Source organism: Marmota flaviventris, chromosome 9, assembly GCF_047511675.1.
Source record: "Marmota flaviventris isolate mMarFla1 chromosome 9, mMarFla1.hap1, whole genome shotgun sequence".
Lineage (NCBI taxonomy): Eukaryota > Metazoa > Chordata > Mammalia > Rodentia > Sciuridae > Marmota > Marmota flaviventris.
Genome location: NC_092506.1, coordinates 51,291,011 through 51,306,329, shown reverse-complemented (window position 1 = coordinate 51,306,329; position 15,319 = coordinate 51,291,011). Strand labels below are relative to the sequence as shown.

At 32.5% G+C, this 15,319-nt stretch overlaps 1 protein-coding gene across 3 annotated transcripts in view; it reads left to right on the top strand.

Moving 5' to 3' along the window:
• Usp47 (ubiquitin specific peptidase 47) overlaps nucleotides 1-15,319 on the top strand; it is a 103,938-nt gene that overhangs the window by 34,627 nt on the left and 53,992 nt on the right. For all 3 annotated transcript variants that reach the window (XM_027942261.3, XM_071616386.1, XM_071616385.1), the window contains exons 2-5: nucleotides 2,152-2,355; nucleotides 5,146-5,259; nucleotides 6,815-6,953; nucleotides 10,943-11,039. In XM_027942261.3, coding sequence (XP_027798062.1) covers nucleotides 2,152-2,355; nucleotides 5,146-5,259; nucleotides 6,815-6,953; nucleotides 10,943-11,039 — 554 coding nt within the window. The remainder of the gene's footprint in view (nucleotides 1-2,151; nucleotides 2,356-5,145; nucleotides 5,260-6,814; nucleotides 6,954-10,942; nucleotides 11,040-15,319) is intronic.

Below are 15,319 nucleotides of genomic sequence, written 5' to 3'. Positions count from 1 at the left end.
AATGTGGTGTTGAGGATCGAACCCAGTACCTTGCACGTGCTGGACTAGCGTTCCACCACTGAACTACAACCCAGCCCCCCTGTATATAGTCTTATTAGTTTTAAAAAACTGAGCATAAATATATGTATAGAAAAGAAAGCTATAGTCATTTTTTTTTAAAGAATAAAGGACACATAATATTAAATTTTGTGTTTACTTACAGCATGTTTAGTCTTCAGGTGGGATTCTGTTGGGGGTTTAGCTCCTTACGTGTTTAGATATAAGAAAAGAAGTTTGGAGTGCTTTGCACTTACATATTTAGAGAAAGAACCAGGAACTGGCAATATCTGGCCACATGATGCCACATGACTGTTGTTATGTCTATTACTATACAGCACTTTTAATTTCTGAATTTTTAAGTAAAGTCATCTTCTTTGGACAATTAACTCAAGCCCATCTGAAGCTTTAAAATCTAGCTAGTGCAGTATTTTATACCAAAAATCACTTAAATCATTCAAACCTAACTTACCTCTGAAGTTTACTATTGGAACTATAAAAATGGATCTTTGGTAGTTGAAATAATTGAGTTTTCCATTCCTTTAGTGTAGACCAGAGATTATTTTTAAAAGCTCCATTTATGTTCTTAATTTTCAGAAATGTGTTTTTCCTTTTCATTTTTAAAAGAGTTATTATTGGTAATTAAATATTTTGATTTGTCTGAAATGTAGTGCTAGCCAATCTGTTTCAAATATTATCCTTTTATAGCAACTAATTTCTATTTTAAATTAATTGGATTAACCTTAATTTACATATCCTTTGCAAACCCCAAATTATTTTGCAGAAACAAATTATGGTTGTTTTATTTCACTGAGCAAACTAAACACCTTGTGACTAACCTGTTTTTAGTACTAGTCAATAGTAATAATTATTTTTATTTTAAAATGGATAATATAGAAGCAACAGGAGGTTGGAGTTGATTTTGTTGTTAAAAAAAAGGAAGTCTTACATACATCTAGATCATATTTCTGAATGGCCTATGATGGTATTTGTCAGTTTAATGCCTCTAGTTAAACGATTGCTGCTCCTGACTTTCAGGAAAAGTAAGAGATCTACTTCACCAGATTTGTATATTAGAATACTCTTTAGGATTGAAGAAATATTAGATTGGAAGAAATTAAACTTCTCAGAAACCCATTGTCATAATTTAGGTGTAAGATATTCTGATTGTTGTAGGCAGGAATAAAGAGCAGGAGAAGTTCAAGGGATATCTAGAAGGTAGAATTGATAGGATTTGATGGTAGTGTCAGGTGAAAAAGAGGAGTGAGACTGATGCTCAGCCCAGCTTTCTGTTTCAAACAGCTAGGTGTTAGAAAGAAATTCCTTTACTCAAGTATTTGATGTAATCACTACCCCTGTGGAAAGTAGAAAGAAGACTGTTTTGCAAGTTCTTAAGGATGGGCATAATTTCTTTGGGAAACTCCTTTTATTAAATAACTTTGTCTTAATAATTACTGAATACACTAGATGAAATACTAGATGAATACACTAGATGAAAAAGGAGAAAGGAAAACTTGTGACCCTAATTCATTTCCAGATTGGCAATTGAAAAGATTTTTTTCCCTTGTTTTTCCCTCCCGTTACTTCTTGCTGATTTGTTTCAATAAGTTCAGCTCCTAACACATTGATATGTGGGGCTTTTTGGACATGTGGAATATGATATAGCAGCCTAAAAGGTTAGAGGATTTTGTAATATTTAGACAACGGACACTTTCCTTTTCTTCAGGAGACCCAGAAATGCTGGGTTTGACTGTTGGCCTGGTAATGACACATTTTTAAAGATCAGATTTTATAATTTGTAACTTAAGATAGTCACAGCTTGTTGACCATCACTTTACAAACTTGAAAGGTAAAAGCAGATATACAGAAGAATGACTTTCGATTCTGAAATATGCCTTAGGTTTTCCAAAATTAACATCTGTGGTGCTTATATGTTTGACATATCAATTGGAAGATGTTTCAGGCCTAATTTTAAAAAAGTAATAATACTAGTACAGAGAAAGTAATTCCTATTTTGTGGGTTCTTTGACATTTACTCATGAAAGATTTTTTTGATATTATGGTTATATTTCTTTAAAGATAAATGGTATTTAAATTTTTTTTTTTTAATTTCAGATAGAAAATGCTGCTGAAGAACCTAGAGTCTTATGTATAATACAAGATACTACTAATTCAAAGACAGTGAATGAACGGATCACTTTAAATTTACCAGCGTCTACTCCAGTCAGAAAGCTCTTTGAAGATGTGGCCAACAAAGTAGGCTACATAAATGGAACCTTTGATTTGGTGTGGGGAAATGGAGTCAATACTGCTGATATGGTAAAACCCCAGACTTAAAGCATCTACTCTTAAGCTGCTGATAATGTCATTATAGCCATTATTATTGTTGTCACTAATGATTTCATAAGTCCTGGATATTAATGGTATCTTTAATATCATAAGCACAAGTATAACAGCTGCAGTTAAAAGTGTGTGGAAGTCAATAACTGGATCCCTCTTCTTCCCTTTGCCTCCATTCTGGATTCAACATTTGTTGTCCTAAAGTTTGCATAATGTCATGTCATCAGTTTTTTCACTCATGAAAGGTGACTATCATAATATTGTGTCAACTAAAGAAAAATTTACTAAATGGAATGATGTTCATTTTATATTTTTAAATAAAATATGTATTTTGTGATCCTATGTTTTAAATAAAAGGAAAAATGTACATAGAAAAAGAAAGAAGTGTAAGGATATATATAACCCATTGTTAAGAAAGGTTATTTCTAGGTGATTTTTATTTTTTTATTTATGTATCTATGTATATTTCTGGGTAACTTTAAAATGTTTATTTTTCTGTATGAACATGTGTAGCTTTTGATTTTAACTTTCAAGCTCAAAATCATTTCTTTATTGGCTGCTGTACACTCAGGTATATTTCACAGTATGTTTCCTTATTTCAATCTTCTACTTGTTCTGTTAACTATTTCCTTAATTATTTATCTTTATTTATTGTACTTAATTTACTTCTTTCATAATGTAGCATTTCCTCTGATGTTTAGTGGTTCTTGTTTTCTACTCATCTTTATATTTGAGAGTCTTTGTTAACTTCTGTATGGATGCTGTTTAATAATGTACTATGTTCAGTTTCTGGGTTTTGTGAGGAAGGGGTGGGACATGCTGCAGGCTATGGTGTGTTTATAATTTGTCCTGGAATCAACTTGTTCTGACTGTGGTTTTGAGAGGTGATCAGTACCTAGCTGGATAGCACTGCTCTGTCCTACTGGCAAAAGGCCCATGCTTGACTCTGACAGATAAAGGGAAAAGGTACTGTCTGTCCCTTAGCCAAAGGAGGTAAAGAAGAGAGGCTAAGCTGATCAGAAAGCCTTTTCCCAATTGCTCACTCTGATGCTTCTTTGGCCTGTACATTTTCACCTTAGTCTACAGTTCTCTACCACCTTTATCTCCACGGTAGTTTTCTATAGGCATTTTGGGCCACGGTTTCCTTTAGTGTTGTTTTTCCATAGATCCCATCTTCTTTCTGTTTTTTAATGTCTCAGAACTTCTGGTTTGCTAATGACACTTTTTATTTTCCTGCTCTGCTGGTAGATTTTTCTTTAAAAAACTACTTTTTGATATTGCATGGAGTTTAGAGGAGGAATATTTCTAGACACACATGTAGGTCACCATTTGATTCGATCCTATATTCATTTTTACTATGAAAATAAATAATTGTAACTACTAAAAAAGAAGAAAAAAATCCTAGAACTCTTGATAGACATCTTTCCTTGGGCCATTTTGATAAGGGAACTAATCCCATTCATGAGGGCTTCACCTTCAAGACATAAAGGCCCCAACTCTTAATATATTTAGAAATTAAGTTTCTACAAATGAGCTTTGGAGAGATAAGCATTCATATCATAGCAAAGACTGATCAGTTTTGCATGGGAGAGTTGTGAAAGAGACTTTTGAATTGGATCTCATTTGCATTATAGAATTGTATTCTAAATAGTCTTTTTGGTTCCTGTCTCTCAGTTTGATTTTACCCTGCATATTAGAGGGTAAGACCTGCAGTTATCTTAAATCATAACACTAATGTTAACTTTTTAGTTCAAAAGCCTTCAACCATTGCTCACTGCCTATTGTTTAAAAATCAGATTCCTTGAGTTTAAGACAAGCTGTGATTGATCCTTAAATCTTTGGTAACTCCCAGATATTAAACTAACTTTTTAACACAAATTTCCATATATTTTCATTCTCATTTTTGCTTATATTACCCTTTCATATCCTGTGTCATTGTTGTTCTGTTTTCTGGGAAACTGCCTCTTAATAGCAAATGAAATTGTGTATACATGCATATCCCCATGGTATTTGGAGGGCATAATTTTAATTGGTTCCTCAGAAGAGTCAAAACTGTTTGATGTTTCTGATTCATCTTTTCTTTTTTCTTTTTCTTTTTCTGCAATACTGGGGATTGAACCTAGGGTCTTGCACATGCTAGGCAAGTTCTTTACCACTGAGCTATATCTCTAGCCCCACACCCCCACCCCTGTTTTCTTTCCCATTTTATTTTGAGACCAGGTCTTGCTAACTCACTCAGGCTGGCCTTGAACTTGGAATCTTCCTGTCTTAAGGGCTCTTTCTGAAGATTATATTGCATTGGTTACTTTTTAATTATTTTGATTGGGTTTTTAAGTGTGTAGCTTATCTGGGAATTCTCACTACTTTTACATCAAAACATTTATAGTTACATAAAATTATCTTAATTTTCATCAAAATGATATAGCATACATTTTAAAGAACATGGAAATAGAATGTTTGTAGATTTTGTGTGTGTGTGTGTGTGTGGTACTTAGCATTTTTTCTTACTTTACCTTTTCTATCTTCAGTTTTTTAGATGTTGGGGAATGTGAGCCTTTGGGATAACTGCCAGTGTATGCACTGTCACTGGGCTTAGCCATCCCAGTTTATGAGTGGATGAGTTAATTCCAAGACTACATGAACAGAAATTTGACAGAATCATTACTGAAAAAATACTGTTTAAATGTATATATGTATGCATTTATATATTTTTTTATTGTTATAAGTAATGTTTCTCATAATCTTAGATACTGTGTTTTATGCCTGTAGGCTCCACTGGATCATGCCAGTGACAAGTCTCTTCTTGATGCTAATTTTGAGCCAGGAAAGAAGAACTTTCTGCATTTGACAGATAAAGATGGTGAACAACCTCAAATACTGCTGGTGAGCTACTTATAAAACCCATATTCATAGTTTTTTTTTTGTCACTGTCACCTACTATTTTGGAATGCAATTTTCCAAAGGAAGGAGGAAAGATGTTTTATAATTTGTATTAAAAATTATTATTTTATGTTGGTTTGCTGTAGGCTCTGAATATCCATGGCACCATTGTTTGTATAAACAGTCTGTTGCCATATTCAGGTAAACATGGGTTGCTGTCTTCAACACCACTGTCACATCAGAGATGGGAGTAGGTCTAGAATAAGTTAAAACGAATGCTACAAAGATTTCCTGCATTTCAATGGCCTTTCCTTTGGTTAAGCATTCACTTGGTTCTTATAAATCATTGTCAGTGTTTGTCATTTGTGTGTGTGTGTGAGGCTGATTCTATTTCCACTTCCCCATGCCTCGCAATCCCATTGCCTTCTTTGTAATATATAAGTTTGATGCTTTGTTTCTATATATTCATTTAGTGTTTACCCCAATTTACATTTATTTTAATAAGCTTTTCTGCCTCGTCCTGTAGTGTTTATTCTAATAACTCCCACTTTGAGATGTATTTTCTCAGAGTTCTGATATCTGAAGGCATTGGGGGAAACTAAAAACTATGGAAAGTAAATCTTATTGGATAGTTACATGTATGTGGGGTAAGAATATGTTGTAGAGGATGTGAGTTTAAAAACGATTAAGAAAGTCTCGTCTGATTTAACTTACTCTTTCACATACCAGGAAAGCAAGGCTCAGAATTTATGGATTAAGAGCTTTTTTTTTTTTTTTTTCCAGTACAGCTTTGCTCAGGAAAAATTGTTCTATTGGACGCTTTTCATTTAGAATCCTCTTTGGAATAAAAACTTATTTTTGGATGATAGATCGTAATTAAACAGAGTACATCCATACTGAAAGCTGTTTCTTAATCTCCATTTATTTTCTTGGCATAATGAAATTTTGATTAGTATGAGTGATACCGAAGTCTAAATTAGCTATTAATTTAGAGATTTCTAGATTCACAATTTGAGGATTCATGTTTTAATATGTAGAATTATTCTTCAATTCTGTCTTAATTTCTTTGCTGTTTTTATTCATTAATCCTTTTCAACATCTTCCACGTTAATAGAAAGTTTGTTGTTAGAAGACGTGGGGTTACTCCATCTCATCCAACAATTACTAAGCATCCCCTGCCTGTGAGGCCTAACTGGTAACGATGTAAAAATGAATGGTAGACTCTGTCATCAAGGAGTTCACAGTGGTACTTTTGTTCTATTAGCACCCAAAATTTATTTTCTTGTGTAAACAGAACATTTGAACAAGAACTTTAAAAAATTTAGAAAGTAAGCACTATTTGGAAAGGAACATGAACACCTTTCCAAAGGGTTTTATTTCAAACATCTTCTAAACATTATTGGAAATGAGTGTGTACACTTCTTTGAATGTCTTGATTGGAACAGTAATAGTAATGTTGCATCTTTTTTTTTTTAATTGCCTCAGCAATTAGTATGTCTTTTTTTTAATGTTTCAGTACATTTATTATTCACTAAATATTGCTTATGCTGCCTTTTAGGAGGATTCCAATAACATGGATGACAGCGTTCATGACAGGTTTATAGGTCCACTTCCAAGAGAAGGTTCTGTTGGTTCCACCAGTGATTATGTCAGTCAAAGCTACTCCTATTCATCTATTTTGAATAAATCAGAAACTGGTAAGATTTATTATTGTTGTTGTAGTTTCATAAAATCCTTGGACATTAGACTTTGAGTAGTCTTTGTAATTTCAAGCCTAATCTTCTCATTTTATGGGCAAGCAAAGTTTGAACAAGAATATGGTTTTCTTTTCCCTCAACTCAGTAATGTGGACAACATGTTTTTACTATATTGTTACACCTCTATTTAGTAAAAAGTTGACTTTATCTGGAATTGGAAGTCTTTATTATCTTATTTTAGATTAGAATAGACTCAGGAGTATACTTTCATTTTGAAGCAGATGGGCCATGTTTATTTTACTGGGTCTGTTGTATCTTGTAGTTAAATCATGTTTGAAATGATTCACATCATTTAAAACTTTCTGTTAGCTTTGTTTCTAAACATGTTTTAACCAAATTTCTGAATTTTTTCAAATTACAGAGCTAGTGAAATTGCTTTATTTATATAAAAGTTTTATTCATTTTTTATATTTGAGGTTGGTTAATTGCATAGTGAATGTAATCTAGATACTTTAACATATTTCATCTTTCAATGAACATTTTTAGTAGATAGTATTTTCATATTGAAAAAAACAGAAGTTGGGGTTCAGAGAAGCCTTTGCATAGCTAGTTAATGGCATTTCATTCTAGATATGGCTTCAGAATCTTTACTAGTAAAGAACTCCAAAATTGATGGTTTAAAATACTGTATTAGTAAATACTTACTATGAAAAATACTATAGAATTACTTTGCAGTTTTTGTTTTAAGGTGATCTATAAACTTTCATTTACTGTATTGTATAATTAACATAATTTCTTCATAACTCAACATTTTGTAGGCTTAATAGCTTGCTTTTCCTGGAAGTATAATAAAAGCCTTTGATGTTTGGTATTTGGGGTAATTTGTATCAGTTGAATGTTTCATCATATACCACCAAGAATAAGGGAATACAAAATTATCTTCCATTTCAGATAATAAGAGATAATAAAATTGTTTTCCATTATGCTATCTACATTCTCAGATTTTTATTTCTTCAAAAATCATTTTATGGGATACTTGTTAGAAATGTAGGTTTCAAGATATTACTTCCCAAAATTCTGATGTGACAGCTCAGAAATAGGAAGAAATTTCATTTTGTTTTAAATAAGTACCCTAGATTATTCTGAGATAGTAGGAATGCTTTGATAAAGTTGCAGGTTTAACAAATCAGTATTTTGAAATATTTGTTGTGTATTTTGACAACTGATTGTGTCCTTTTATGAGAAGTATTTATAGAACACTGTTGTACCAGGTTTAACTTCCTGTGGCTCTCTCGTGGCCTGTAAATTCCTTTAAGATTAAGGTGTATTTTTAAAAAGTGTTCTTTGTACAAATGTAATGCATGTTATTGTCATGCTGTAAAATGAAAAGAGTAAAAATCACTGACAGCACCACTAGCAGCAACCACTTTTAGTGATCTTGCTTATTTTTACATAGCCTTCATATGTATACTTTTTAAGAAAATGGGAGTCATGTTGAGCAGATTTTTAATGTAAATTTTTTCACTTTTCAAATAGCATTTTTCAATGCTATTAAATATTATTTTAATATAGTGTTTAATAGGCTAAAAGTAGTATTTATTTGATCTATTGCTTATGGAATAAGAATTCTTATATTTAAGTTTTAATTTTCATCTCTGATTATTTCCATAGAAAATATTATTAAGCAATTGAATTAAGTTGAAATTTATTAAAATTTTTAATAAACTTTTGATATAAATTGCCATGTAATATCCGTCTATCTTCATCTTCACATACCTTTACTTTTCCTCACATACCTCTATTTCATTCCCTTTCCCTACTTGTACATTTCCTCTGGGTGCTGCCTTTCTGAATTAAAATAGTCTCTAAGTATCCAAAGGGGTTGTTGTTCAAAAGTTATTTTGTTAGTCACTATTGAATTTGGATTTCCCTGAAGAAATTATTATAAATCTTGGCACCATTTATGAAATGTTTACATCATGATTTCAGCTCAGGGCTCTAGGAACACATTTCTCAAAGTTGCAAGGGAGTTGAGAACTTAATGTATACGTCCCTGTCCTCTTTGCTTGCCACCTCCTTCTTTTAGCCAACCACTGTTGATAGGAGACTATGAGAATGTAAATTTGGGGGCTAAGTTTGGTGTGGATTCACAAGTGATTAGAAACTTTAAGTCTGAGTGTTTTTGGTCAGTTTCTTAGATAAGTCTCTAATTCACACATGATTAAAATCTTTAAGTTCATGATATATGTCTTAACAGTTCTCTTTTTCCTACTCTAGAAGCTAGCCTTGTTTGCTTTCTCCTTCCTTAGTTGGTTCTGTATAGGATTCCCCTTTGTCTTTCTACAGGATGGCATATGTTCTCACATTCTTCCTTCTTACTAGCTTATAGTAAAAATATTGATTTACGGTTATTTCAGCTATAGAAACCACTTAATGATAGTGGTCACTTTAAGTTTGATTTAGACAATACATAATGACAAGATTCATATAAAATTCTTTGGTATTTTTATTAGTCTCACTAGAATTTCAAACTTTGAGGAAATAGTACAATTATGAGACATACTTTTCCTTTTGTTTAAATGTGGTGCTAAGACAAGTACAAAGGACCTTTCTATGTGGTTTTTATTGCTCATGGCAAAATTTAATTGATGGTACTACCTTCTGTCAGTCTCCCCTCCTCCCTTTACCATGTTGTTTTAAGCACATGAAAGGGAAACCAGGTCACAAATTAGTGGTGCATGTTTGGTCTTTAGGTACACAAGGGATTGTATTATTCATTTACCTTTTAAGGCTCCCAGTAATTTGACCATCCCTGAATGTTGAGGAACTGGAAGGAGATAGAGAAGGGAAATCCCAGGCAGACTCAGCTGAGAAGGAGGAGCAACCCAGTTTCCAGGCCAGATCACTGTTTATGGAGAAGAGTCTGTTTATATGAACTAAGAATGAAATAATGCTTTTCATTATTAACAAATAAGCCAAATATCATACAAATTTATGTTACTTGTAAGTCATGCTGCTCCCTCATGTGCATCTGCTGCTGTGTTTATTAGTAGTAGAGAAAGAAAAAAATCAGATTTGACCCCTGCTCTTGTAGTCTGATGGGGGAAGACATAAATAAAAAATTACAGAACAGTACAATAAAGATTCTAATATGGAATAAAGACAGACAGTTCTATGAGAACAACTTGGTTGGGGTGGTCTGGAATTGAAGCAGTTTATAATTATGTAATAGCATAGGGCAAAATACATGAACTCTTGTACTCAGTTCTTAAAGATGAAAGGCATAAGAAATCAAAGCTTGAACCTTAGCAAAAGGTAGATAGCTTCTTGTTATCATAGAGTTCTACAAATGCATCTGGTAAGGATCTGAATCACTGCATAGGATAGCATGCTTACTGACTGATACAATTTCATACTTGATGAGCTTGTTAAAATAGAGAAAGTCACTCTGCATTAAGAGTCTCAGCTTTTGTGGGTTAGCATGTAATGAATGTATGCGGTCTGTTGTTAATTCGTTGTAGAAATTGGTTTATAGGGCTGATAACAAGAATAATTGAATCAGTACAGTCTTCCTATGTTGGGAGTGTATATTTAAAGTGAATGTGTTTATACTTTTCCATTTTAATCTACAGTTTTTAGGTTTGGGGAATATTATTTCTATGCTAATAAATCATGCTATGTTAAAATTTTATTGAATACCATGTAATATTCATCTATCTATCTATCTACTTATCTCGCTCTCTCTCTCTTTGAACATATCTATAAAAAGAGTGCCTTCTAAGAAACAAGGTTTACATAGCTCACATATTAGAAAAGGGATCTTTATTAGGTGCTACTGGAAAAAAATGGAGATAATTTCCAATTGAGTAACCCTAAACTCTGAATTTTTATTATGTTGTAAATTCATATTGTTTTCTCTTGTTATTTTTAGTCTAAATGCTAATTTTTATATATATATATATATATATGTTTGTGTTTTCTTTTCAAAGGATATGTGGGATTAGTAAACCAGGCAATGACATGCTATTTGAATAGCCTTTTGCAAACACTTTTTATGACTCCTGAATTTAGGAATGCATTATATAAGTGAGTATTTAAAACTATTTTGTAAGTAAACTTGATATAAGAAGGAATACATGGTTTTTAACTAATTTTAATTTAACTTCTTGTATTTATTTGTAAAGTTTGGAGCACTTCTCCCTTTTTAAAATAATTTTTTGTTTGTTCTTTTTAGTTATACATGACAGTAGAATGTATTTTGACCTGTTATACATACATGGAGTATAACTTCCCATTCTTGTGATTGTAGATGATGTACAGTTATACTGGTCATGTATTCATATATGAACATAGGAAAGTTATAGCTGAATCATTCTACTATCTTTCCCATTCCCATCCCTCCTCCCTTCTCTTCATTCCCCTTTGTCTAATCCAATGAACTTCTATTCTTCCCTCCCCATCCTCTTGTTGTATGTTAGTACCCAAATATCAGAGAGAACATTTGGCTTTTCGTTTTTTTGGGATTGGCTTATTTTAGTTAGCATGAGTGGAGCATTTCTTACTTTTTAAGTTGCAACTTCTTGAATATTATAAAGGGAAAAGGATCTTGTGAAAGACTGGCTTGTGAAATGTTTGGGGAGAAAGAATCAGAAATGTACAGGCAACAAAAGGATAAAATTTAGGGTAGTAGGATATTTAGGTAAAATTTAGGCATCTTGCTGGTAGCTGTAACATTTTTATGAAGAAGTAAATAGGTTAATCGGCTTTTGAAAGAATTTGAATATATAATGCATACACTTATTATTTTTTTACCTTTCAATTTAAGAATTCAAGGATTAGTTTTAATTTGTAGGCTTTGTTTCTAATTAAAATAAAACACGGCATTCTTTTCATGTGTGCCTCAGCACTGCAGTTGAATCTAGCACCCATTGCATACTAGGCCAGCACTCTACCACTGAGCTACATCCCTCATTTTTTCCCAACTCTTTTCTTTTTTTTTAAAAAAAGAACTCATTTATTCTGGAGAACGTTTCTTTCTTTTAAAAAAATATCTTTATTTTGTTTATTTATTTTCATGTGGTTCTGAGGATCTAACATGTGCGAGGCAAGTGCTCTGCCACTGAGCCACAACCCCACCCCTGTTTTTTAAATCTTATTGTAAATAAGGGTCTCTCTGTGTTTCTAAAAGATTACATCAGATTAAATAATATCCTACTGTAATACATTTAATATACCTTTGCTTTGTATATTTTCTTCAAGATATATATAACTAATTTTTTAAAGTATGAATAAATGAACTTTTCCTTTTTGTATTACTTTTGAGAAACATCTTTGAAATTATGGCAATTTGTAGTTGAATTACTTTTAAAACTTTTATTACTATTGGCTGTATTGCTTAAACGTTATATTACCAGTAATCTTGTCACTTTAATTTACTTGTAAAATTTTGACATGTACTTATTGCCCAGTAATATTTATTCATGGGGCACTTGGCAGAGAAGGGAGTTCAAAATAAATCTTTATTTTTGAGTAATTTACAGATCTTTCCACAATAGCAATATTTGTATTTGTGAAACAGTTTAAATAACATTTAAGGACAGCTAAAGGCCATGAGAATTTAGAGGGAAGAGAGATTAATGAAACTTGATGTGGCTTAATGTAGAACTTGAAGTAGATCATGAAACTAGCTATGGTTTGGCCAGATTGAGAAGAAAGAGGACATTGCAGACAGGAAGATTTTCAAAAGTGAGTAATAAGTTAATAATAAATGTTATATCAGGACTATTCTGAGTACTTTATTATATTATTTACAGACTTAGTTCTCATAATTAACTATGAATTATGTGCTGTTTTTACCCCCATTTTACAAAGAAAGTAACTGAAGGCACTGAAGGGTTAAGTACTTTGCCCTAGGGAATCCCAGAAGCTTGTTTAATTATGAGTTCTAATACCCTTAAAATGGTCTGTGAAATTATAGCACTGTGGAGAAAAATAGGAGCACAGCCAGGGTTGTTTATTCAGCAAACATAGTTATGTGCAAAGCATTGTATTAGGCACAGAGATGACAGTGTTGAATAAGACAAAGTCCCTCCTTTGGAGCTGTCTTTGGTAAATCTATGTAAATAATAAATAGCTCATTTTACACTGTCTTGTATGCCATGAAGATATATAAAGCAAGAGTAATTTGGAGAGAATAACTGTCAGGAGGTCACAGGGGTTGGAGTTGGTCACAACTTTGAGTAGGAAGTTAAGAAGGGAAATACCATGTAACTAGCCTTCACAGGAGATGGCCCTGTAAAGATCCTGGGCCTTGTAGGAACCAAAATAATCTATTATGAATGGAGCGTAATAGTGGGTGTGGGGGGTGTTGGAACATGAGCATAAAGTCAAAGAGAAAGGCTACATGCCTTGGAGGTAGAATAGAGTGAAGTATAGCAAGTGGCAAAACTATTCCTTAGAGCAATGATGTTGTTTCGTAAAGTAGAACTGAGGACCTTGCTGAATTACACAGAGTAGGGCTAGTATGAAGGGATAGTTTTGTTTGTTTTCTCTTGTTCTGTATTGGCCAACAGAGACCCTTCAGTTTTGATTTAGAGGCTTGTGATGTGTTAGATACATCATTATAGGAAAATTTACATGGTGCATTGTGAAAGATTGATTTGAAAGAGAGCTCTGGAGAGATCTGCCATTTAACCAGGCATAGATGCATCAGAGTCAGAATGATGATGGGCTCAGTGGTTACATTATGATTAGTGAAAACAGATATGACTTAGTAATAAACTTTAATTAGTAGTAAAGGAAAGGGAAGAATCAAATGTGGCACCAAAGTTTCTAACTTTAGATAACCAGAAGTAATGGCAAGATTTAAAACTTTTTAAGGTATTTGTACAGAAATAAAAGGACAGATAAGAATTCAGTTTTATATTACAGTAATTCCTCTTCTCTAGTGAATTTTCCTTACAAGAAATTTAACCATTCTCTGTAATTTCAGTGATCCCTTAGAGCTGGTGAGAGAATTTTAGATTCCACAGTGTCAATTCTAAATACTTTCCATTGAGGATAACCAGAAGGAAAGGGAGGTGGGGATTAAATATAGAAGCGGGGGAGAGGGTTAAAGCAGATGTGATTTGGGGTAGAGGTGTTTGCAGGAAGCCTTGAGAAGAAAATGTGAAACACACTTCAGTGTTTTCTGTGACACAATGGGCAAGATCACAGCTAATTTTTTAACTCCTAAAGTAAGAAAAATGTTGAACACTTTTATTAGAGGACTGTGTTTTTTCAAAATTGAAAAAGTCTGTAAACTGTAACCAAGAAAAATTAATGCTCAAGCACTCTTTTGAAACTAAAAAGTAAGAGAGTGGAAAGTACAAAAATAATTTATTGCTAATTTAAGATCTACAATATCATTAATATTGTTCTTAATACTTTGCTTTCATTGTCTTATTGAATATAGAATCATCTTGAGAACTTTCGTGAGTACAGTAACCAACTTTAGTCCCCCAATCTTATTTCTATCATGAGATCTTAAGTTCTTTGGTTCAGTTCACTTGCTATTGAGACAGTCCCTGTCCAGGAATGAATGACCATTTATAAATTTGTGAGCGTAAAAATCTTACCTGAGGGCTGGGGTTGTGGCTCAGCGGTAGAGAGCTCGCTTAGCATGTGCAAGGCCCCGAGTTCAGTCCTCAGCACCACATAAAAATAAATAAATAAAATAAAGGTGTTGTGTCCAACTACAACTGGAAAATAGATTTAAATTTTAAAAAAAAATCTTATCTGGATTATTTTATTTATTTATACAGTATTCCCTTTTTAAAAAATTTAATTTGGAAATTATCAAACATTCAAAAATAGGGAAATAGTATAGTGAATCTCTATGCCCATTACCCAGCTTTGAATATTATCAATTTGTAATTTTTTTATTTATAACCTCCTACAATGATTATTTGGAAGGCCCATTCCTATTGTATCTTCTGCAAATTATATCACAGTTCAGTGAACATTTCCCTGATTGCCTCCATTTTTTTTAACAACTTGTTAAAATCTGGATCCAAACAAGATTCGTACATTGCAATTGATTGATTAGATTCCTAATCTGTTTAATCTTTTAAAAAACCCCTTCCATCTTCCGAATTTATGTATTGAAAACTGATGTTTTTTGACCTATAATTTTTCCACAGTTTGGGCTTTGATGATTGTATACTTTCAAGTCATTTAATATCATTCTGCATTTTTTGTAAATTAATAACTAGGACAAGAGTTTAAATCAGTTCAAGTTTGACAGTTAACTTTTATGTGAGTTTTGCCTCTCATTCTTAAGCTGTTGCCAACTCATGATTTTTCTTGTTAATGTCTAAAGTTCTGAA